Here is a 26,158-nt window from a genome sequence, read left to right on the forward strand (position 1 = left end):
TTGAGCGCAAACCTCACTGAGATGAATGGAGTAGCCCATATAGGGATAGAGACTTGCTTTAAAAAAAAAAAATGAGCGCAATTTCTGGAGCACAGTGATGGCAGATTGGGAGCACTGATATGCTGTACTGCCAAGTGACACTCTCCTCCCCTGGATTCAAGCCCTCATAATGATGGCCTCTTGATTTAATAGATTTTAATGCCCCTGGGGATGGCCGGGTGGGGAGGTGGGACACCATTATGATGACCTAGTCTGACCTCATTATTAACACAGGCTAGAGAATTTCATCAAGTGATTCTTGCATCAAGCCCAGAATTTGTGTTTGACCAATAGCATCTTTTAGGGAGAGACATCTTGAGTTAGACTACAGTGTGATGGGTTGGACCCCCGTTCTGGGATGCCACCTGATGTACTGGGATTTCACTGAGCCTCTCCTGCTTAAGCAGCCTGGATTCCCTCTCACTGCTTTGCTGAATTAGGCTCTCCGGCCTCTTGCAGCACACAGGTAGGGCCACACCCCACTGCAGACACAGACTGAAGTCAGCTCTGTGTGAGAGGGCTCCCCCAGCACTCACGTTCCCACCCCTTTTGGAAGATAAACCCAAAATACTACTGTCTTGCACTGTATAGAAATATCTGTACAGCGCAAGCTCATAAAATTCACCCTCTTCCTCAATGTGAAGAGAGAGATGCAGGACTTCTTGCCCCCCAGTTAGAAATTACTTCTATTTTATTATTATAAACAAGAAATATGTTTATTAATGACAAAAGGTGAATTTTAAGTGGTTCAAGGGACAGCAAACAGAACAAAACCGATTGCCTTTGTAAATAAACAAAAGCCGCAGACTGAGCTTAACATACTCAATAGGTAGGTTACAAATTAACAAATTCCCACCCTGAGTGATAAACAGGCTGACAGATTCTTAAGGCCCAAGTTACCTTGGCTTTCCCAGGTTTTCTTACATAGGCTAAAGATCTTAGCCTGGGACCATCACTTCTCACAATTCAGTCTTTGTTCCTCAGGTGATTTCAGGTGCGGTGTTGTAGGGAGGGTGAGGACCCCTCATGTTGTCATTGTCCCTCTTTTATATCTTCCCCACACACACACACACACACACACCTGCTGGAAAGCTTTTTTGCTGTGACCTGGGTCAAACAGTTCCCATTGTGTAGAGCTATCTCAGAGAAGTTTCTATTGCAGACAGTTCCTGGGATAATTCTTATGCTTGTGTACATTTCTTCAACAAACCACTAACATTGTTTGGCCTCATCCAATGTAGCACATTTGAAATACAGAGACATTTTCAATATTCCCAGCTTCAGATACAAAAATGATATATGCAGACAAATTGGATAAACACATTTGGTAAATTAAAACTTTTTCAGTGACATCTTACAAGACCCATCTTACATAAAGTATATCTTAGTTATACCATATTCATATCATAACCATATTTCCATAAAGAACATGGGATGTCATGTCACACCTCTCCCCTGAGATTACTGCCAGAAGATTGGTCACTGACCAATGCAGAGGCAGTATACCTAAAATCCCTTTTTGAGTTTGGTTATATAACCTTCAACTGACAGGTGACAGAAAATCCAGTGTCCCCAGGTAAATTGTTCCAATGGTTAATTATCCTCACTGTTGAAAATTGCACCTTATTTCTAGTCTGAATTTGTTTAGCTTCAGCTTCCAGCCGTTGATTGGATATTGTTCTGCCTTTATCTACTAGTTTTAAAAAGCAGTCTATCATCAGAAATATTCTCCCCATGTAGGTGCTTGTAGACAGTGATCAGATGATCTCTTAGCCCTGTTTGTTAAACTAAACAGATTGAGCTTCTTAAATCTCTCACTATAAGGCAGGTTTTTCAGACTTTGAATCATTCTTGTAGCTCTCCTTTTCAGTTGTCTACTGCCTTTTCAGGAACCAGAACTGTAACCGGTAATATTCTCACTAATGCTGTATATATGGGTAAAATCACCTCCCAGCTCCTACTCGATATTCCTCTGTTCATACCTCCAAGAATCATATTTGCTCACTGAGCTACCACATGACATGGAGAGCTCATGTTCAGCTGATTTTCCATCATAACCCACAAGGTCTTTTCAGAGTCACTGATTCCTGAAATATGGTTCTCCATCCTATATGTGTGAGGTGCATTCCTTGGGAGAGTGCCAGTGGATTGCACTTTCCCCTGGCCCCCTTTCCTGCTCATCCTGGGCACTGATTTCATCCAAAAATAATCAGTTTAGGCTTTCAGCTGCATAGAAGTAAAGTTCCCAGGTCTGATGGTGCTTCATAAACTCAAGTCACAAAGCAGTTTCCATTATGAGCCCATTTTCATACGCTCCTGGCTTGCCAATTTGAATTTCCGTCATCAGTGGGACCGGGCTTACTGCATTAGTGCTCTTTGGGCTTCATTCTCTTGAAGGTTTTGATCTTTTCCAGCACCAGCAATAAACTCTACCTGTCACAACCCTCTCTGTTCTGAGGTCAGTCCTCTCTGGCTGTAGTGAGGGGCCAAGCACTCAGTGAAGATCTCTGAGACCTTGGCATTATACATGCCCTCAGCCTCTCTAGTCCTTTCTGGTTTTTCATCCTTGAATCAGTTCTTTCTCCCTGATAAATGTCAGGGGAGGTAACCTAATCTAGTGGATGGGCATGGGACTGAGAGTCAAGAGACCTGGGCTCTGCCATTTACCTGCCAAGTGACTTTGGTTAAGTCACTTTACTTCTCTATGCCTGTTTCACCTTTCATATCTGTCTCCTGTTTAGGCTTCAGGCTCTGATGCAGTGGTTGTCTCTTTTAAGGGGCATGTACAGCACCCAGAACAATGGAACCCTAATCTCAGTTGAGTATGTTCGGTAACCTCATAATACAAATAATACATAATAAAAACAAGGAAAGGTATGGCAGGATATATAAGGACTGGGGTGCAAAGGATACCCAGAATGTTGTAATGCCATGATAGGAATAAATGGCATACCCTCACCTGGGTTATCAGAATCACTTCTGTTCACCCTGTATAGAAAAATGGGGGGGGGGTTGGAGGGGAGTTAAACAAAGAAGTAGAGGGTGTTTTGCGGGCGTGGCTGGTAAATGATTAGGATGTAGAAAGACCTCCGTATGAGGAGATAGTAAAAGGATTAGGGCTATGTTTAATTAGTAGAGAAGGCTAGTGAAAGAGGACATGAGAGGTTTTGTGAGTTCTTTAGGGCAGGGACTTTACTCTGTACTTTGGGAAAGCACCTAGCACATTGTGGGTGCTACTGTCATGCAAATAAATCACTAGCTAGATGGGTGGTAGATAGAGAATCATGTTTATCCTCTCCCAGTACAGACAAGGAAGCAGTCAATGAAATTGAAAGGAAACCAATTTAAAACAGATCATAGGAAATTTTTTACACACAATGCCCAATAAATCTATGGACTCCCCTTGCCATAGTGTATCATGGAGTTTTCAGGATTCAGAGAGAGGTGGAATGTTTCTCTGATAAACAGATGGTCCACTTACATTTAATAGGATAAACATGTGCAAGGGATAGAACTTCCTGCTTTATGTATAACCAATAGCTTATCTTCTGGCAGGTTAGCCCTTTACTGTCTGTGGGGGCTGGGGGTGCTCCTACCTTTCTCTGAAGCACCTGGTGCTAGCTCCTGTCAGGTGAGTGACCAGATTTCATGCATCCCTGTTCTGGTCAGGTGAACCTTGTGTTCTGAGACAGTCAATCCCCTAGATGCTGTCTGAATCTGACTGTGAATAGGAGGAGCTGGGTTGCTGCCAGATCTCCACTTTCTACATGTTGATCTGGTCTGGGAGAAGGAGTGTTAGAGATAAGCCCGGCAGCTCTGCTGTGGGGATAAGAATTTTATTGATGCTCCTACCTTAAATTGTGGTTCAGCCACACACATTTTTGAGGGCAGTAGCAGCAAATTTCAGTGCTCAGGCTGGGTGTGTTGCCCACCGCCATAGTGTCTGTGTGCCTGCGATTTCCTTCCAAACAATTTTCGGTGGCACATTTTCAGACGTTCATAATTTGATTTGAAAAATAGCTTCTTGCACCTGGTCAAAGCCTGTTCTCTCACTGTGGGAAGTGTCTCAGAGTTTCTGGGTCTTTGATTTACCACCTCAGTCAAAAGAAATCACTAATTTTTCTAGTGGGATGCTTAGCCTGACCAGGTTGCTGGGCCAAGTCACAGACCACAAAGTCGTAAGGTGGAGAGTGAGGATGTGGGGCTGCAAAGCTGGGTCTCACCATGAGGAGCCACTCTGCAGTAGCAAATCTATGACATACTCATGTAGCTGTTGGCAGGATTGGGATCTACATTTTAAGACCAGATCTAGCAAGTGAGTTTAACCAACAGTTGTAGGGAGAAGAGGAAGGTAGGATGGGATGGGGATGCAAGCATCTAGGACTCCATTTGGTGAGTTGGATTCAATCATGTTTTTCTCATTTAATTTCTCTGTCCCTCTCCCTACTTCTCTTTTATTTCTGATTACTTTTATTAGCACAAAAGGAAAGAAGCAGAGGAATTTACCCTGGGCATTTGCATTTCCTCCTGTACATATGTTTCAATCTGTCTCTAGTAGGACACTTCTTTTAAATTAATAATAAACCTCTGGTCTTGCTGCACTTCGAACCTGGTACCATTTTCTAAAGTTTTAAAAACATTATTGCTAGGAGGTGCTGGCTGTCCCTTGTACCATGGCAATATTTCTTTTATGATAGTCTCTCTGGCCTGCCCCTCAGGACCCAAGCTTTCAGCCAATCCACCTGCTTTTTGAGCCTTAGGGCTATAGGAGCCTTGAGAGCTGTTGCATGGTCTATTTGGCTTAGAACAGGGTGTGGGGTGACACTGGGCCTTGAGGACGGTAAATGTTTTAGGCTTTGGGTCTGAGAATCAGCGGTGTGATCTATCCTGTGCAGAGATCCTGGCAGGCCCACCCCAACCCTGCCCCAGGCAGTTCATTGGATAGTGCATGAGCAGGGATCAATGGATCCTGTTGAAGCAAAACAGGGCAGAATTTCTTCATTTTCTCTCACCCAGGATTTAAATCAGCTTCTGTATCGGATGGCTAAAGGATAGCTAATGTGATGCCAATTTGTAAAAAAAAAAAAAAAAAAAGATTCCAGATACAATCCTGGCAATTGCAGACCAGTAAGCCTAACTTCAGTACCAGGCAACTTGGTTGAAACTATAGTAAAGAACAGAATCGTCACACATAGATGAACACAATTTGTTGGACAATAGTCAGCGTGGTTTTTTTAAAGGGAAGTCCTGCCTCACCAATCTACTAGAGTTCTTTGAGGGGGTCAACAAGCATTTGGACAAGGGGGATCCAGTGGATATAGTGTGCTTAGATTTTCAGAAAGCCTTTGACCTCACCAAAGGTTCTTAAGCAAAGTAAGCAGTCATGGGATAAGAGGGAAGGTCCTCTCATGGATCAGTAACTGATTAAAAGACAGGAAACAAAGCGTAGGAATAAATGGTCAATTTTCAGAATGGAGAAAGGTAAATAGTGGTGTCCCCCAGGGATCTGTACTGGGACCAGTGCTATTCAATATGTTCATAAATGATCATGAAAAAGGGTGAACAGTGAGGTGGCCAAATTTGCAGATGATACAAAACTACTCAGGATAGTAAAGTTCAAATCAGACTGTGAAGAGTTAAAAAGGAATCACAAAACTGGGTGACTGGGCAACAAAATGGCAGATGAAATTCAGTGTTAATAAATGCAAAGTAATGCATATTGGAAAACATAATCCCAACTATATATATAAAATTATGGGATCTAAATTAGCTGGTAGCACTCAAGAAAGAGATCTTGGAATCATTGTGGATAGTTCTCTGAAAACATCCATTCAATGTGCAGCAGCAGTCAAAAAAGCAAACAGAATGTTGGGAATCATTAGGAATGGGATAAATATAAAACAGAAAATATCATATTGTCTCTCTATAAATCCATGGTACACCCACCTATTGACTACTGTGTGCATATCTGGTCACCCCACCTCAATTAAAGATATATTGGAATTGGAAAAGGTTCAGAAAAGGGCAACAAAAAAGATTAGGAGTATGGAACAGCTTCCATATGAGGAGAGATTAATAAGACTGGAACTTTTCAGCTTGGAAAAGAGATGACTAAGGGGGAGGGATATGATAGAAGTCTATAAAGTCATGACTGGTGTGGAGAAAATAAATAAGGAAGTGTTATTTACTCCTCACAACACAAGAACTAGGGGTCACCCAATGAAATTAATAGGCAGCAGGTTTAAAACAAACGAAAGGAAGTATTTCTTCATACAATGCAGAGTCAACCTGTGGAACTCTTTGCCAGAGGATGTGTGAAGGCCAAGACTATAACAGGGTTCAAAAAAGAACTAGATAAGGTCATGGAGGATAGGCCCATCGATGGCTATTAGCCAATGTGGCAGGGTTGCAAAACCATGGTCTGAAGTGTCCCTAGCCTCTGTTTGCCAGAAGCTAGGAATGGGTGACAAGGGATGGATGACTTGATGATTACCTGTTCTGTTCATTCCCTCTGAAGCACCTGGCATTGGCCACTGTTGGAAGACAGGATACTGGGCTAGAAGGACCATTGGTCTGACCCAGTATGGCTGTTCTTATGTTAAGATCTGTTGTAAAGAGGACAGTGATCAATTGTTCTCCATGTCCACTGAAGATAGGACAAGAAGTAAACAGCTTAATCTGCAACAAGGGAGATTTCAGTTTGGTACAGGGGAACCCCATTTACCTGATCTACTTGGGACCAGGGCCTGATCGCATAATCAGCAACTTGGATAATCAGGAGAATGGGCAGGGCTCGTGCTGTCAAGCCCAGGCGGAGGCGCTCAGTTCAGTTAATACAGAAAGATGGTTAAACAGTGTTCTACTGAATTAGGAAAAACTTTCTAACGATAAAGATAGTTAAGCTCTGGAACAGGCTTCCAAAGGAGGTGGATTCTCTGTAATTTGAAGTCTTTAAACCACGATTTGAGGACTTCAGTAACTTAGGCAAAGGTGAAGGATCTATTACAGGACTGGGAGGGTGGAGTTCTGTGGCCTGTGATGTGCAGGAGGTCAGATTACATGATCATGATGGTTCCTTCTGACCTTTGAGTCTGAGTTGTGGAATCTCCATCACTGGAGGTTTCTAAGAATAGGTTGGCCAGACACCTGTCAGGAATGTTCTAGGTTTACTTGGTTCTGACTCAGTGCAGGGGATAGAACTTCATGACTTCTCAAGGTCCCTTCCAGCCCTGCATTTCTATGATTTCATGGTCTGTCCTTCATGCTAAAGATTCTCTTAGGTGCTGCTTCTGGTTCTGCTGGCTGAAAAGTCAGGCATACTCGTGGATATGACACATTCACACAGTGTTCCCATCATGTTGTCAGTTACTGCTGGGAATTGAGTAGTTGTGTCACCTACTGAAATGGCTGAGAGTGCCTTTCCTGCAATTACTACTTACATGAGTAAGAGGGATCTGCTCCTCCATAGGCGCCTACTTCTTCTGGCGCCTTTGGGTGCTTGATGCCCCCGGCCCTGCCCAACTCCGGCCCTGCCCCACCCTCTCCCGTCCCCATTCCAACCCCTTCCCCAAAGTCTCCGCCCCCATTCCAACCCTGTCCCCACCCCCTCCCTGTCCCTATTTGACTCCTTCCCCAAATCCCTGCCATGATCCCACTCCTCCCTTCTCCCTTGCAGCGCTTGCTACAGCTGTTTGGTAGCGGCAAGCTCTGGGAGGGAGGGAGGAGCTGGAAGGAGGAGGTGGGGAGGGCGGGGACCTTGGCTGCCGGTGCGTGAAGAGCACTCACTAATTTTTCCCCTTGGATGCTTCAGCCCCGGAGCATCCACGGAGTCAGCGCCTATGCGCTCCTCTCCTCTTGTACTCAATCCTTGACATCAGTGGCTGGTTGTGCTTTTCACAGTGCCTGTGTCATGACTGTTTGCTCTGTCCCTGCAGGCAGAGTGTCATAATTACATCCGCATTCTGGAGTTTGCTGATGAGAGCCACCTCTTCACCTGCGGGACCTTTGCTTTTGATCCACAGTGCGGCTTCATTGTAAGGGCCCACTGCCTATTGAGGAAGGGAGAGGGAGTAAAGGGAGGGTTGAATGAGCCAGGAGAAGAGTCCAGTGCTGCCTGCTTGGGGAAAAGGATAGAGATCAAGAAGGATGAACCTAAAGCTAATGAGAGGCTTTTCTGTGGCTTCATCACCCTAGTTCGAGCTCTGAGGCCGTAAGGAATACACCCTCAGCCTCTTGGTGAGCTATGGAAGTAGTATCCCCATTTTGAAGAAGGGGAAGTGAGTTGCCCAAGGTCATTCCAGGAGTCTGTGTCAGAACCTCCTGAGGCCCCAGGCAGTGTTTTAACCACAGAACATTCCCTCCATATATTAAATTTCCCATCCTGAGTGGGGTGATAGTAAGGCAGGAACCCAGGGAAGGATTGGGGCCTCCAGTGAGTGGTTAACGGCCTTTATAACAAAGTACTGCAGCAAAAAATAAATGCTCTCATCTGCAGTAACAAGTTAAACAAGGGAGGGGATAAGTCCTGGGGCTTCCACCATTGAGAGTCCACACAATCCAGTTTAACATCAGCCTGTCCCACCCCAGACAGCCCGCAGGGGGATGGTGTCTGTTAGTCCCTCCCCAAACCCAAATGGGGTGGCTGAACTTTCTCTGCTTTTATTGCAGAAAGTGGCCAATTTCAGCAGTGTGGAGCGGCAGGAAAGTGGCCGGGGGAAATGCCCCTTTGAGCCTACGCAACAGTCGGCAGCCGTAATGGTTGGTACGTTTGTCACACTGTACGTTGGTTGGTACGTTTGTCACACACAGCGGCATTTTGGTTTGATCTGGAACTCTGTGCAGGGAGCAAGACTGTGGCTCTGGAAGGAAGAAGCATGTTGGGGGTAGCAGCAGCAAGCGAACAAGCTTCCCGCATCATCCAGGTGTAAAGGGATTTCAGTCCTTGGCCTTCTCTGCGGAGACTGCTTGCAGGGCCGGTTAGTTACAGTTGCAATGTGGACACCTGTCTATTAGGAACTGGACAGAAGCACCAGCCCTCCATTCCCCAGACTCACCACATGGGGGCAATGACTTCCTGGGATTACTATCTATCTCTGAATGGAACCAGTGACCTGTGTGTAAAACCCCATAATCCAGGTCCTGACCCAGAGCTGGAGAGGGATACAAATTACACTGCGCACAACACAGAGCGGCATCTGCTGATGCCCAGTCCTGGAGCTGGCGCAGGCCACATGAGGTCTGCACCACCTTAAACCATTTAGTGTTTGAAAGTGAACGCTTTTTAAATACATTGACCTGAGCATCCCGGACTGAGGCTACCAAGGCCCAGAGTGCCCCATGACCTAGAATCTCCCAAACCTGGTCCTCGTCTTGCCTGTGCTTGAGCCATGAGGAGCCAGGCAGAGTGCAGTGACTGACTTGGTTAGGAAGATTCCCTTCCATCTCCAACTGGAGAAGGGTGCCATGTGACTGAGTTAGCACCGAGGCCACAAGTAGAAGCCAATAGCATTCTAAACTAGCTGCTGAACCTGGGTGGAAAATGGAGTAAAATCCAGCCTCTCCGTGCCATCCAGATGTTACATCAAAGCCACATTTTCCTTCTAGGTTCAGGCACAGCTCTGCATTACAGCCTGGCCACGGTGTACTCCTTTCCCCTCCCCCATCTCTTTCCCTGCGTTGCACGTTGGTCCTCTGTGTCTTTCACACCTGTCACATCTTGGACCTTCCTCTAGATGATGTCCTGTATGCTGCCACTGTCAGCAACTTCCTGGGGACGCAGCCCATCATCTCCAGAGCAACAGGAAACCTTGAGGAGCGCATCCGGACAGAGATGTCAGTGACCTGGCTGAACGGTGAGTGACCAATGGAGATCACAGAATCATAGAATATCAGGGTTGGAAGGGACCTCAGGAGGTCATCTAGTCCAGTCCCCTGCTCAAAGCAGAACCAATCCCCAACTATATCATCCCAGCCAGGGCTTTGTCAAGCCTGACCTTAAAAACCTCTAAGGAAGGAGATTCCACCACCTCCCTAGGTAACGTATTCTAGTGTTTCACCACCCTCCTAGGGAAAAAGTTTTTCCTAATATCCAACCTAAACCGCCCCCACTGCAATTTGAGACCATTACTCCTCGTTCTGTCATCTGCTACCACTGAGAACAGTCTAGATCCATCCTCTTTGGAACCTCCTTTCAGGGAGTTGAAAGCAGCTATCAAACCTCCCCCCCCCCCCCATTCTTCTCTTCCGCAGACTAAACAATCCCAGTTCCCTCAGCCTCTCCTCATAAGTCATGTGTTCCATCCCCCTAATCATTTTTGTTGCCCTCTGCTGGACTCTCTCCAATTTTTCCACATCCTTCTTTTAGTGGGGTTCCTAAAACTGGACACACTACTTCAGATGAGGCTTCACCAATGCTGAATAGAGGGGAACGATCACGTCCCTCGATCTGCTGGCAATGCCCCTACTTATACATCCCAAAATGCCATTAGCCTTCTTGGCAACAAGAGCACACTGTTGACTCATATCCAGCTTCTCATCCACTGTAACCCCTAGGTCCTTTTCTGCAGAACTGCTGCCTAGCCATTCGGTCCCTAGTCTGAAGCAGTGCATGGGATTCTTCCATCCTAAGTGCAGGACTCTGCACTTGTCCTTGTTGAACCTCATCAGATTTCTTTTGGCCCAATCCTTTAATTTGTCTAGGGCCCTCTGTATCCTATCCCTACCCTCCAGCGTATCTACCATTCCTCCCAGTTTAGTGTCATCTGCAAGCTTGCTGAGGGTGCAATCCACACCATCCTTCAGCTCATTAATGAAGATATTGAACAAAACCGGCCCCAGGACCGACCCTTGGGGCACTCCGCTTGATATCAGCTGCCAACTAGACATGGAGCCATTGATCACTAATCATTGAGCGCGACAACTAGCCAACTTCCACTTTATAGTCCATTCATCCAGCCCATACTACTTTAACTTGCTGGCAAGAATACTGTGGGAGACCGTATTAAAAGCTTTGCTAAAGTCAAGGAATAACATGTCCACTGCTTTCCCCCCATCCACAGAGCCAGTTACCTCATCATAGAAGGCAATTAGATTAGTCAGGCATGACTTGCCCTTGGTGAATCCATGCTGACTGTTTCCTGATCACTTTCCTCTCCTCTAAGTGCTTCAGAATTGATTCCTTGAGGACCTGCTCCATGATTTTTCCAGGGACTGAGGTGAGGCTGACTGGCCTGTAGTTCCCCGGATCCTCCTCCTTCCCTTTTTTAAAGATGGGCACTACATTAGCTTTTTTCCAGTCATCCAGGACCTCCCTCGATTGCCACGAGTTTTCAACAATAATGGCCAATGGCTCTGCAATCACATCCCCCAACTGCTTTAGCACCCTCGGATGCAGTGCATCCAGCCCCATGGACTTGTGCTCGTCCAGCTTTTCTAAATAGTCCCGAACCACTTCTTTCTCCACAGAGGCCTGGTCACCTCCTCCCCATACTGTGCTGCCCAATGCACTATTCTGGGAGCTGACCTTGTTCTTGAAGACGGAGACAAAAAAACCATTGAGTACATTAGCTTTTTCCACATCCTCTGTCACTAGTTGCCTCTCTCATTCAGTAAGGGGCCCACACATTCCTTGAATTTCTTCTTGTTGCTAACATACCTGAAGAAACCCTTCTTGTTACTCTTAACATCTCTTGCTAGCTGCAACTCCAGGTGTGATTTGGCCTTCCTGATTTCACTCCTGCATGCCCGAGCAATATTTTTATACTCTTCCTTGGTCATTTGTCCCATCTTCCACTTCTTGTAAGCTTCTTTTTTGTGTTTAAGATCAGCAAGGATTTCACTGTTAAGCCAAGCTGGTTGCCTGCCATATTTACTATTCTTTCGACACATCGGCATGGTTTGTTCCTGCAACCTCAATAAGGTTTCTTTAAAATACAGCCAGCTCTCCTGGACTCCTTATCCCCTCTTGTTTGTTCTCCCAGGAGTTCCTACCCATCAGTTCCTTGAGGGATTCAAAGTCTGCTTTTCTAAAGTCCAGGGTCCAAGATGCTGCCCATGCTAAGTCTCTAAGGGATCTGAGGACAGAGAAAGAGAAGGGGGGAGACAGATGTTTCTGAGGGGAACGGGGGTGGGAGTCTTTGAGACCAGCAATGGCGGATGACATAAAGAGAAGATGCCAAGTGAATCCTGCCTCCTCTTGGCCCCTGAGAGTGTCCATGGCAGGTAGGGATGATATCAGTATACTGGCCCTTTGCCCAGGAACAGTGGTAGTCACGTGTGGGGGGGAGGGATTTGCCTTGTTCAGCATTTGAAGTTCCGATAGTTCATTTCCTGTTGTGATTGTCTCTCACCTGTATCCATAGACCCAGTCTTTGTGGGCTCCACTTTCCTGAGAGGGGGCGAGAGTGGAGAGAACGACAAAATCTATTTCTTTTTTACGGAGACAGCCAGAGAGTACGACTTCTATGAACAAGTGAGGGTCCCACGTGTGGCCAGAGTCTGCAAGGTACGATCCCCAGGGCTCCCACAATGCAGAAGGGAGGGGATGGCCTCACAGGCACTTGGCAGTTTCTGTGCAAAGTGAAAGCTGCCTGCTAGTCCGAGGGTGTCTGCCACTCTCAAGAGGAAGTAAAAAGTAATTACCCTTATCTGGCCAGGACACCAGTGTGACGGGTTGTATCACAGAAACCCCTTGAACTGCCAACTGATGTGCTGAGACTACCCTGAGCCTGTTTCTCCTGGCAGCTGGAGATTTCAGTGCCCTGCTTGGTTTGAGCCAGATACGCTAGCCTGCTGCAAACCCAGACCCAGGGCTAAACCATGTCCCCTAACAGCTGCAGGCTTAACTGAAAACAGTTTAAGAAGTATTTCTGTTTCCAACACTCAAATGCCCACTCCCAATGGCGTCCAAACCCCAATAAATCTGTTTTACCCTGTATAAAGCTTATGTAGGGTAAACTCATAAATTGTTTGCCCTCTGTAGCACTGATAGAGAGAGATGCACAGCTGTTTGCCCCCTTTCCCCCAGGTATTTAATACATACTCTGGGTTAATTAATAAGTAAAAAGTGATTTTATTAAATACAAAAAGTAGGATTCAAGTGGTTCCAAGTAATGACAGACAGAACAAAGTAAATTACCAGACAAAATAAAATAAAACACAAAAGTCTATGCCTAATACAGTAAGAAAGTGATTACTGCTGAAATCTCATCCTCGGAGATGTTCCAGTAAGCTTCTTTTACAGACTAGTCTCCTTCTAGTCTGGGTCCAGCAACCACTCCCACCCCTATGGTTACTGTCCTTTGTTCCAGTCTCTTTTAGGTAACCTTTGGGTGTGGAGAGGTTGCCTCTTGAGCCAGCTGAAGACCAAATGGAGAGGTTTTCAGGGGGTTAAATAGACTTTCTCTTGTGGGTGGTCCCTCTCCTCTCTCCTATCCAGAATTCAACTCCAAGATGGAGTTTTGGAGTCACATGGGCAAGTCACATGTCCATGCATGACTGAATTCCTTACCAGCCAGGCCACATTCCTGGGAAAGCTCAGATGTGGATTGGCGTCTCCAAGTTCATTGTTGGCTTAAGTGTTTCTTGATTGGGCACTTACTGAGAATAGCCTTTTCTCAGGAAGCTGACCAACTGCTTCACTGAGGTTACTTGAAATTAAACAAGTACATAGCCAATATTCATAACTTTGAATACAAAAATGATACATGCATTCAAATAGGATGAATATATTTAGTAGATCATAACCTTTACAGAGACGTTACATAGCATATGTAGCATAAAACATATTCCAGTTATGTCATATATACATTCATAAGCATATTCCCATAAAGCATTATGGGGTGCACCGTCACAACCAGAACTGGAAACCTGCTTCTGCCAGAAGAAGCTATGGGATATGCAGTGATGGTACATGGCCAGGCCCTCACTTTTACATCTCACTGTCAGAAGCACAATATGTCCTGCCATCGCTTGGAGGCAGGGATGTCAATGTGGACTTGGAGCCCCTCTGCTCTCTGGGTTTTGCTGAAGAACATCTTCCATCCCTGATCAGATTCTGTCACTAAACTGAGCCCTGCTGTATCTCCAGATTCCAACCATTCCTCTCCATCCACACAACCAAACTCCAGTCCTGGCATTGGACATCCGCACCTCCACACAGCAAATTCCTCCTCTCTGGTCTCCCTGACACACACCTACCTCTCATCTCTGTCCAAATCTCCACTGCAAAAATAACCAGAGCGTGTTCAGCTCCTGGTGAGCCTTGTGGGCTCCCTTTTGAACTCCTAGTTCTCCCTCCTGCCTCTCAGCCTCATCTTCTCTAACTTCTCCATGATCTCTGTCCTCAGCTCATGCTGCTTGCCTGGACATTCCTGCCTGTACTTCCCCTGCACTGCCTCCTGTGCAGTCTCCTCCTCTCCATCATATGGGCTGTCATCCATGTCCTGCTTGTCTGCATCTCCCACAAGCATCTCTGTGCTTTCCTCCATGACTCCTCTTCCCTCCACGCGCTAATCCATAAAGACTGTCCTATCCTCCTCCATGACGCTTTCCAAGGCCCACATCTGCTCTGACATCAATAGTAAATAGCCAGCTTGAAGGGCTATGCAGGGTCTTCCAATGTCATTAAAGTTGATTGCTTGTTGAATACCTTTTAAAAACTAATCTGTAACTGTGTGTCTTTCTGCCGTGTTACCCCAGTATGCCCTCCCCCACTTCCTTAGCTGCTTATGTCCACCTGTTCCTGCTTGTCTTAAGTTATGAACTCTTTGGGACAGTGCTTCTCTCCTTGTGTCTATGCAGCACCCAGCACAACGGGGCTCTGATGTGTGATTCGGCTCTTATTTGTCATTTTTTATATTATCATAGAATCATAGAATCATAGAATCATAGAATATCAGGGTTGGAAGGGACCCCAGAAGGTCATCTAGTCCAACCCCCTGCTCAAAGCAGGACCAAGTCCCAGTTAAATCATCCCAGCTAGGGCTTTGTCAAGCCTGACCTTAAAAACCTCTAAGGAAGGAGATTCTACCACCTCCCTAGGTAACGCATTCCAGTGTTTCACCACCCTCTTAGTGAAAAAGTTTTTCCTAATATCCAATCTAAACCTCCCCCATTGCAACTTGAGACCATTACTCCTCGTTCTGTCATCTGCTACCATTGAGAACAGTCTAGAGCCATCCTCTTTGAAACCCCCTTTCAGGTAGTTGAAAGCAGCTATCAAATCCCCCCTCATTCTTCTCTTCTGCAGACTAAACAATCCCAGCTCCCTCAGCCTCTCCTCATAAGTCATGTGCTCTAGACCCCTAATCATTTTCGTTGCCCTTCGTTGTACTCTTTCCAATTTATCCACATCCTTCCTGTAGTGTGGGGCCCAAAACTGGACACAGTACTCCAGATGAGGCCTCACCAGTGTCGAATAGAGGGGAACGATCACGTCCCTCGATCTGCTCGCTATGCCCCTACTTATACATCCCAAAATGCCATTGGCCTTCTTGGCAACAAGGGCACACTGCTGACTCATATCCAGCTTCTCGTCCACTGTCACCCCTAAGTCCTTTTCCGCAGAACTGCTGCCGAGCCATTCGGTCCCTAGTCTGTAGCGGTGCATTGGATTCTTCCATCCTAAGTGCAGGACCCTGCATTTATCCTTATTGAACCTCATTAGATTTCTTTTGGCCCAATCCTCCAATTTGTCTAGGTCCTTCTGTATCCTATCCCTCCCCTCCAGCGTATCTACCACTCCTCCCAGTTTAGTATCATCCGCAAATTTGCTGAGAGTGCAATCCACACCATCCTCCAGATCATTTATGAAGATATTGAACAAAACGGGCCCCAGGACCGACCCCTGGGGCACTCCACTTGACACCGGCTGCCAACTAGACATGGAGCCATTGATCACTACCCGTTGAGCCCGACAATCTAGCCAGCTTTCTACCCACCTTATAGTGCATTCATCCAGCCCATACTTCCTTAACTTGCTGACAAGAATGCTGTGGGAGACCGTGTCAAAAGCTTTGCTAAAGTCAAGAAACAATACATCCACTGCTTTCCCTTCATCCACAGAACCAGTGATCTCATCATAAAGGCGATTAGATTAGTCAGGCATGACCTTCCCTTGGTGAATCCATGCTGACTGTTCCTGATCACTTTCCTCTCCTCTAAGTGCTTCAGGATTGATTCTTTGAGGACCTGCTCCATGATTTTTCCAGGGACTGAGGTGAGGCTGACCGGCCTGTAGTTCCCAGGATCCTCCTTCTTCCCTTTTTTAAAGATGGGCACTACATTAGCCTTTTTCCAGTCATCCGGGACTTCCCCCGTTCGCCACGAGTTTTCAAAGATAATGGCCAAGGGCTCTGCAATCACAGCCGCCAATTCCTTCAGCACTCTCGGATGCAATTCGTCCGGCCCCATGGACTTGTGCACGTCCAGCTTTTCTAAATAGTCCCTAACCACCTCTATCTCTACAGAGGGCTGGCCATCTCTTCCCCATTTTGTGTTGCCCAGCACAGCAGTCTGGGAGCTGACCTTGTTAGTGAAAACAGAGGCAAAAAAGCATTGAGTACATTAGCTTTTTCCACATCCTCTGTCACTAGCTTGCCTCCCTCATTCAGTAAGGGGCCCACACTTTCCTTGGCTTTCTTCTTGTTGCCAACATACCTGAAGAAACCCTTCTTGTTACTCTTGACATCTCTTGCTAGCTGCAGCTCCAGGTGCGATTTGGCCCTCCTGATATCTTTCCTACATGCCCGAGCAATATTTTTATACTCTTCCCTGGTCATATGTCCAAGCTTCCACTTCTTGTAAGCTTCTTTTTTATGTTTAAGATCCGCTAGGATTTCACCATTAAGCCAAGCTGGTCGCCTGCCATATTTACTATTCTTTCGACTCATCGGGATGGTTTGTCCCTGTAACCTCAACAGGGATTCCTTGAAATACAGCCAGCTCTCCTGTACTCCCTTCCCTTTCATGTTAGTCCCCCAGGGGATCCTGGCCATCTGTTCCCTGAGGGAGTCAAAGTCTGCTTTCCTGAAGTCCAGGGTCCGTATCCTGCTGCTTACCTTTCTTCCCTGCGTCAGGATCCTGAACTCAACCAACTCATGGTCACTCCCTCCCAGAGTCCCATCATAGTGCCTAGAAACCCCAGTCATGAACCAAGAGCCCATTGTGCTATGCAAAATACAGACCCAAAAGGCTGTCACTGCCTCAAAGGGCTTACAATGTAAGGATAAGACAAGAAATGACAGATGGATACAGACAGAATACAAGGAAACAATGAGACAATATTGGTCAGCACAAAAGACAGTGGTGTCAGTGAACCAGCACTAAACTTTGTCAAGTTTTTGTTGGCTTCACAGCAGTTTTAAGAAGGCATTTGAAGAAAAACAGTGGGTTAGTTTTGCAGATGTTTGTGAGGAGCACCTTCTACACTCAAGAGTAAGCATAGGAAAAAGCATGGAAGATGCTTGTATGAAAATTTACAAGTGGGTGGTGCAGGATGGCATCATAGGTTGATCGGAGGCGGGAGTCAACCTGTCAGTATGAAAGCCACTATAGGCTCTACAATAATACAGAAATAAAGAACACAGATTGCCATACTGACTACTGATTACATCCATGCTTAATTTACAAATGAAGCATTTTTATTATCTGCATCTACTGTAAACCTTCCAGCGTGCCGCTGCAGAATCTAAGTCCAGCTTGCTGTGCAGCGCATGGTGGGGCTTTACCTTCATTATCATTGTAAATTCCATGATCAGGAAGTCTGTCTGTCTGTGTATTGCAAAGCTCCATGCTCATCTGTTAGAGGGACAAGGTGGGTGAGGTAATATGGGTTTTTTTGGACCAACTTCTGTTGGTGAGAGAGACAGACTTTTGAGTCTCACAGAGCTCTGCTTCAGGTCTGGCAAAAGTATTTACCACATCACAGCTAAATGCAAGGTGAAACAGATTGTTTAGTATAAGTTAGCATGTATTATTAGGGACCGTTTAAGGTAGAGTGGTCTGTTAACACAAGAGCGGGGGTGGGTTAGTGAGGTTTCCTTTGAAGATGAGGACTAAGAGGTCAGATATAGGGTGATCACTTTGTGAAAAGTGTTCATCCACAGGTGACAGGTATTTTTGTCTTTTATTGTTTTCCTATATGAATTATCTCTAATATCCTGGGACCAACACAGCTACACATGCTCATCTATTGTCTAACATGCTATGTTAGCTGTAACACAGACCATGCCCAGTTTGGGTAGCTTGTGAAATCTGACAAGCTTGCATTCAAGATCATTCATTAATAATTTAATACCGCCTCTAGTGGTTATGTATTCTGCCAATTGAAGCTTTCTTTCTGTTATCTTGGCCTGTTGAGAATGGTTTACAATAAGACCATACTGGGTCAGACTAATGGTCCATCTAGCCCAATATCCTGTCTTCCAACAGCAGCCAGTGCCAGGAGCTTCAGAAGGAATGAACAGAATAGTGCTGTTGAGTGATCCATTCCCTGTCATCCACTCCCACTATCTGGCAGGCAGAGGCTAGCAACACCCAGAGCACGGGGTTGCATCCATGACCATCTTGGCTAATAGCCATTGCTGGACCTATCCTCCATGAACTTCTCATTCTTTTTTCAACCCTGTTATAATTTTGGGCTTCACAACATCCCCTGGCAGTGTGTGTTCCACAGGTTGACTGTGCATTGTGTGAAGAAGTATTTCCTTTTGTTTTGTTTTAAACCTGCTGCCTATTGATTTCATTGGGTGACCCCTGGTTCTTGTATCATGAGGAGGTGTAAATAACACTTCTGTATTCACTTTTTCCACACCATTCTCTAGCATAGCCCTCCAGCCATTTCTTTTCTAAACTCAGCAGTTCCAGTCTTTTTAATCTCTCCTCATACAGAAGCTGTTCCATACCCTTAATCAGTTTTGCTGCCCTTCTCTGCACTTTTTCCAGTTCAAACATATCTTTTTTGAGGTGGGATGACCAGAACTGCATGGACATTCAGGGTGTGGGCATATCATGGATTTATATAGTGGCATTACATTTTTTGATTTAGGAACCATTAGGAAAGGTAATAACATTGTTTAGCTTTTTTGACTGCCACTGCACATTGAGCAGATGTTTTCAGAGAACTATCCACAATGACTCCAAGAGCTTTGAGTGGTAACAGCTAATTTAGACCCCCTCATTGTGTGTTTGTAGCTGGGATTATGTCTTCCAATGTGAATTACTTTGCATTTATCAACATGGAATTTCATCTGCCGTTGTGTTGCCTAGTCACTCAGCTTTGTGAGATCCCTTTGTAACTCTTTCCAGTTTGCTTTGGACTTAACTATCCTGAGTAATTTTGTATCATCTGCAGATTTTGCCATCTCGCTGTTCACTCCTTTTTCAGGTCATTTATGAATGTGTTGAACAGCACATGACTGTTTACTTTGCATAAGAGCCTTTGGTGTTGGAACTTGTCAGAGTTTTTCTTAAGATCCAAGTGCACTGTGTTAATTGGATCAACCTGTATGTGTGCTTGTTGATACTCTCAAAGAATTGTAGTAGATTGGTGAGGCATGATTTCCCTTTACAAAGGCTGAGTTGACTCTTCAACATATGTTCATCTGTGAGCCTGATAATTCTGTTCTTTTCTATAGTTTTAATCAATCTGCCTGGTACTGAAGTTGGGCTTACTGGCCTGTAATTGCCAGGATTGCCTCTGAAGCCTTCTTAAAAAATCGGCATTACAGTAGCTATTCTCCAGTCATCTGGTACAGAAGCTGATTTAAGCAATAGGTTATTAGTTCTGCAATTTCTTGTATGAATTCCTTCAGAACTCTTGAATGAATACTATCTGGTCTTGGTGACTTATTACGGTTTAACTGATCAGTTTGTTCCAAACCCACCTTGATTGACACCTCCAGTCTGGGACAGTTTTGTAGATTTGTCACCTAACAAAAATAGCCTGGCTGTGGGAATCTCCTTCACATCTTCTTCAGTGAAGACCAATGTAAATAATTCAGTTAGCTTCTCCGCAATGGCCTTGTCTTCCTTGAGCCTCCTTTAGCACCTCAATCATCCAGTGGCCCCACTGCCAATCAGTCTGACAGGCTTCCTGTTTCTGATGTACTTAAAATTCTTTGCTGTCAGTAGGATGACCAGATAAATTGGGACGGGGGTGGGAGGTAATAGGCTCCTGTATAAGACAAAGCACCATATCGGGACTGTCTCTATAACACTGGGACATATGGTCACCCTAGCTGTCAGTTTTTGTGTCTTTTGCTAGTTGCTCTTCAGATTCTTTTTTGGCATGCCTTATTTTCCTTTGACACTTGACTTGCCAGAATTTAAGCTCCTTTTAGTTTTCCTCAGTAGGATTTAACTTCCAGTTTTTAAAGGTTTCCTTTTTGTCTCTAACCTCTTCAACTGTTTAGCCATGGTGGCATTTTTTTGATCTGCTTGTTGTTGTTTTATTGCATTTTCTATTTTGGCTATACATTTAATTGAGCCTCTATTATGGTATGTTTAAAAAGTTCCATGAAGCATGGAGGCATTTTATTCTTGCGACAATTCCTTTTAATTTCTGTTTAACAAACCTCATTTTTGTGGTGTCCCCCTTTTTGAAGTTAAATGCTACTGTGATGGGTTTCTTTGGTATCCCCCCCCCCCAAAGGATGTTAAATATAATTACGTTATGGTTGCTGTTACCCAGTGTTTCAGCTATATTCACCTCTTAAACCAGATCCTGTGCTCCACTTAGAACTAAATCAAGAATTGCCTCCCTCCTTGTAGGTTCCAGGACTGGCTGCTCCAAGAAGCAGTCATTAATGGTATCTAGAAACTTTATCTCTGCATCTTGTCCTGAGGTGACATGTACCCAGTCACTTTGGGGATAGTTGAAATCCCACATTACCATTGGGTTTTCTGGTTTTGGAGCTTCTCTACTCTCCCAGAGAATTTCACAATCACCATCACCATCCTGGTTATGTTGTTGGTGGTATATTTCTACTGCTATACTCTTATTATTCAACCAGGGAATTTATATCCATAGACATTCTATGGTACAGTTTGGTTCATTTAAGATTTTCACTATATATCATGCTCTGCTTTCTTTCACATGTAGTGCCATTCCCCTACTCTGTCATTCCAATATATTTTGTAGATTCCAAGGCTAGAAGAGACTACTGTGATCATCTAGTCTGATCTCCTATATAACACAGACCATAGAACTTCCCCAAAATAATCCCCAGAGCAGATCTTTTAGAAAAACAACCAATCTTGATTTAAAATTTCTCAATGATGGAGAATCCATCACGTCCCTCATGGTTAAAAATGTATGCTTTATTTCCAGTCTGACTTTATGTAAATATCCTGCCCTAATCTTGGGGCTGCCTTCTTCTGTGTTTGAGGACACTGGAATGGACCTGTTGGTCATAGAAGCCCCTAGTGAAAGCACAGTGCTAATGCTTGAACAGAAGAATACCCAAGATGCTTGGATGAGTTAAGATAAGCTCTTGCTAGAAGCTGTGAGAAGCAGATGAATCCTCTTTTTCCTGAATGTGAATGTCTCCTTTCTGCTCTCTCTCTCTCTAGGGGGACTTAGGAGGCCTGAAGACCCTGCAGAAGCGGTGGACAACTTTCCTAAAGACCCAGCTGATTTGCTTGGATCCAGAGAGTGGAACCAACTTCAATCTACTGAAAGATGTATTTACCTTGCACTCTGTAAACGGGACTTCTGCAGTGTTCTATGGTATCTTCTCAGCCCAGAGGTGGGTGCCTTTCCTGGCTCCAGCAGGTGCTCATTGAATGGAAAGTGGACTTGGTATGCAAAGGAGAGTGATCCTCAGTCTCGTGATATGGCTGTGCTCTGCACACCAAGTCTGAGTCCCTGTGGACATCTCTGCCAGCAAAGCCAAGTGTATATCATGTCAAGCAATGCAATGCTCCATGCAAGGATAGAATAAGGATGCAAAATCCTCATAACTTCTAACTTCCTTACAGGTGCGAAAGCAGCAAGTGGGAGCATCCTGGTCCTTTAGTCCATTGACTGCTTTTATTCTCTTCACTCTTAGTTACAGCTGTTCATCTTGTGTGTACCTCAGGTCATTTTAATCTGGAAACACTGTGTTTTGGGGAACTTCGGTTTCTGTCTGAGTGACTGTCCATACAGATTCCACTCTTGATGCACATACGGCCCATGTGTGCCATAGCAGTGACCATTGGGGCCATGTCTGCACCTTGCATTTCCCCCAGTAACTGAAGGCATATAAGGTTGAGCAGGCTCAGCCACTGCTCAGTTCCTTTAAGCCCATGGCTGTGAGACAGAATCCCTGCAGTGTCAATGTCCCTTGCTTTGTGCGACTTAACTATTATCTTACTAATGTCTATAATTAGTGTTAGAGTAGGTAGAGTTAGTTTATTTAGGTTTGCTCTCCTTGTTGGCTTTATAAAAACAGCCCCCCCCCAAAGTTTACCAAAATGGAAAACTTTTCATCCGTTTCCTTTTTTCCTAGGGGGCCCCCATCATCTCTCCCCAATAGAAGAGGATATTCTAATATCATAGAATCATAAAAATGTAGGGCTGGAAGGGCATCTTGAGCTGTCATCTAGTTCAGCCCCTTACTAGGGGCCAGACCAACTGTGCCTAGATCATCCCTGGCAGGTGTTTGTTTAACTCGTTCTTAAAAACTTCCAGTGGTATGGATTCCAAGCCCTCTCTTGGAAGCCTGTTCTAGAGCTTAACTCCCCTTAGTGTTAGAAAGTTTTTCCCAAAATCAAACCTAAATCTCCCTTGGTGCAGATTACTTTTTGTCCCACCTTCAGTGGACTTGGAGAACAATTGATCACAGTCCTCTTTATAACAGCCCTTAACATATGTGACACAGTACTTCAGCTCAGGTCTCACCAGTGCTAAGCAGAGCAGGATATGTCTCTCCTGTGTCTGACATATGACACTCCTGTCAGTACACCCCAGAATATTAGTCTTTTTCTCAACTGCATCACATTGTTGGCTCAGATTCAATTTATGATCCACTATAACCCCCAGATCCTTTTCCGCAGTACTACTACATACCTTGTTTTGTAGCTGTGCATTTGATATGTATTTGTGTATTTAATTTTTCCTTCTTAAGTGTACTACTTTGCACTTGTGGCACCTTAGAGACTAACAAATTTATTTGAGCATAAGCTTTCGTGAGCTACAGCTCACTTCATCGGATGCATTCTTTTTGCGAATACAGACTAACACGGCTGCTACTCTGAAACCTACTTTGCACTGGTCCTTATTGAATTTCATCGTGCCGATTTTACACTAATCCTCTAATTTCTCAAGATCATTTTGAGAAATGTCCTGTCCTCCAGAGTGCTAGCAACCCCTCCCAGCTTGGTGTCATCCACAAATTGTATGAGCGTATTCTCCACTCCGTTATTGATGTAATTAATGAAAATATTCAGTAGTACCAGATTCCCTGTGGGAACCCACTAGATATGTCCTCCCAGTTTGACAGTAAACCACTGATAACTATTCTTTGAGTATCGTCTTTCAACCAGTGGTGCACCCACCTTATACAGTAACTCCTCGCTTACCATTGTAGTTATGTTCCTGAAAAATGTGACTTTAAGCAAAACGATGTTAAGCAAATCCAATTTCCCCATAAGAATTAATGTAAATGGGGGGGGGGGGGAGTTTAGGTTCCAGGGAAATTTTTTTCACCAGACAAAAGGCTATATTATATATATTTATACACAGTATAAGTTTTAAACAAACAATTTAATACTGTGCACAGCAATGATGATTGTGAAGCTTGGTTTAGGTGGTGGAGTCAGAGGGTGGAAGAGGGTAGGATATTTTCCAGGGAATGCCTTACAGCTATATGATGAACTAGCACTTGGCTGAGCCCTCAAGGATTAACACTTTGTTAATGTAGCCTCACACTCTACAAGGCAGCACAAATGGAGAGAGGGGAGACAGCATGGCAGACAGACACACACACACTGTCTGGGAGAGAGAGAGTCAAAGTCTGCTTTTCTGACGTCCAGGATCCATATTTTGCTGCTCTCCTTTCTTTCCTGTGTCAGGATCCTGAACTCGACCATCTCATGGTCACTGCCTCCCAGCTTCCCATCCACTTTTGCTTCCTCTACTAATTCTTCCTGGTTTGTGAGCAGTAGATCAAGAAGAGCTCTGACCCTAATTGGTTCCTCCAGCACTTGCACCAGGAAATTGTTCCCTACACTTTCCAAAAACTTCCTGGATTGTCTGTGCACCGCTGTATTCCTCTCCCAGCAGATATCAGAGTGATTGAAGTCTCCCATGAGAACCAGGGCCTGCGATCTATAATTTCCGTTAGTTGCCTGAAGCCTCGTCCACCTCATCCCCCTGGTCTGGTGGTCTATAGCAGACTCCCACCACGACATCACCCTTGTTGCTCACGTTTCTAAACTTAATCCAGAGACTCTCAGATTTTTCTGCAGTTTCATACCAGAGCTCTGAGCAGTCATACTGCTTTCTTACATACAGTGCAACTTCCCCACCTTTTCTGCCCTTCCTGTCCTTCCTGAACAGTTTATATCCATCCATGACAGTACTCCAGTCATGTGAGTTATCCCACCAAGTCTCTGTTGTTCCAATCACATCCTAATTCCTTAACTGTGCCTGGACTTCCAGTTCTCCCTGCTTGTTTCCCAGGCTAGGCCCCAAATCCTTCAGTTGCCTCCTAATCCTAAGGGAAAGGCTAGGCACTGGTTGTCTTTAACTTTGAGTAGGAGACACAAGAGCTCATCTGAGGCCTCTTCCATAAAGAGCCACATGTCAGAGTCCCGCTCTAGTACCTCAGTGCCAAAGAGAGAGACAACACAATGGTTCCTTTGGACTCCAAGGATCATCCATGAAGCGCTATCTGCAGCACCAAGTTTTGATGCCAAAAGCCCAATACTAATAACAGTTCTCTCTGTGCCAACTGACCATATGGTACTGAGCACTTCGGTGCTTACCCTCCTGGCACCAGTGCAATTCATGGTAGCACGTGACCTCTTTCTGGGCTTGGTACTGGGGTCTCTTCTGCTGAAGCGCTTAAGGGAATCGCCACTAAATCCGTAGCTCCTCAGTCTTGTGCTGCGCCGATACAGATATTCTCAGGCCTGAAACCAAGAGTACCTGGTAGAATGGCTTCTCCCTTGGAAGTTGCTACTTTTCCTACTCCGCTGAACAGAGTGGAGGATCTTCCCATGTCCATGCCTCATCTCTCCCTTGGGTGGCACAGTGGGAAGCTGAGAGAGAATCTAGGAATGATTCTCACAAAAAGAGGTCAGGTTCACACAGGGAGTCCCCTGGCTGGTATCCACCCATGCATTCTGCCCCACGTCATCTTTATCAACCTTGGCCAAATTGGTTACCCCAGGGAGGAATGCCTATTCAAGGAAGCAAGTCTACTCCACTTCATATTGAATGTTGAAGAGGTGGCGCCCTGTTTGCTTCCTGGGTAACTGACGGGATGCTGGCAGTGTTCATTCCCAATCTAACTCTCAAAATCTCTTTTTCCTTTTAAGGTGTGTGAGAGAGAAATTCCTATGTAGGAGGGAAAGCTCCTTTCTCATAATTGATTTTCACTGTGTTCTACGTTTTACCTAATTATTTATGGGATTCATAGATACTAAGGTCAGAAGGTTTGTTGTTTCAGTTTACGTGACTGACAAGCTAAAGTGATTTCTAATTCAGTCATTGTTACTGACATCTGTGGTAACCAGTGATTCTTAATGAGTTTAAAAACATCTTTGTATGAGTCATTATTTTATGCATCACAGAAAACATCTGCAATAACAAAATACCTCTCAATAGTCACAGAACATAGCCTGATCATAAGCACCCCTTAACAATTACCCAATCTTGTTTTGTTATACTTGTGTAGATATCTTTCGTTAGTTTTGAGAGGTCCCTTTCCTAACAATCTGGACTCTTAGACCGAGAGGTGCAGGGGATAATTTGGTACAGCCCAATACTTAATTATATACATTCTAAAGTGCTAGTCACACACTAAGTTCAGTTTAGGAACCAACAGTCTGAGGCCTTAGACTCCAGGCACACTTTTGGCTAATACAGCAAGGATTCTGGGAGTATAATCAGTATACAAAGGACAATGAGAAA

The 26,158-nt window shown here is 44.9% G+C and overlaps 1 protein-coding gene across 2 annotated transcripts in view; it reads left to right on the plus strand.

Moving 5' to 3' along the window:
* The window catches only part of SEMA4F (ssemaphorin 4F), a 112,222-nt gene extending 90,385 nt beyond the window's left edge, over window positions 1-21,837 (plus strand). For both annotated transcript variants that reach the window (XM_038400561.2, XM_043512947.1), the window contains exons 4-8: window positions 7,978-8,072; window positions 8,707-8,800; window positions 9,771-9,890; window positions 12,399-12,541; window positions 21,610-21,837. In XM_038400561.2, coding sequence (XP_038256489.2) covers window positions 7,978-8,072; window positions 8,707-8,800; window positions 9,771-9,890; window positions 12,399-12,541; window positions 21,610-21,822 — 665 coding nt within the window. In that variant the 3' untranslated portion in view covers window positions 21,823-21,837. The remainder of the gene's footprint in view (window positions 1-7,977; window positions 8,073-8,706; window positions 8,801-9,770; window positions 9,891-12,398; window positions 12,542-21,609) is intronic.
* The last annotated feature ends 4,321 nt before the right edge of the window (window positions 21,838-26,158 follow it).

This window comes from Dermochelys coriacea, chromosome 4 (assembly GCF_009764565.3).
Source record: "Dermochelys coriacea isolate rDerCor1 chromosome 4, rDerCor1.pri.v4, whole genome shotgun sequence".
Classification (NCBI taxonomy): Eukaryota; Metazoa; Chordata; order Testudines; family Dermochelyidae; genus Dermochelys; species Dermochelys coriacea.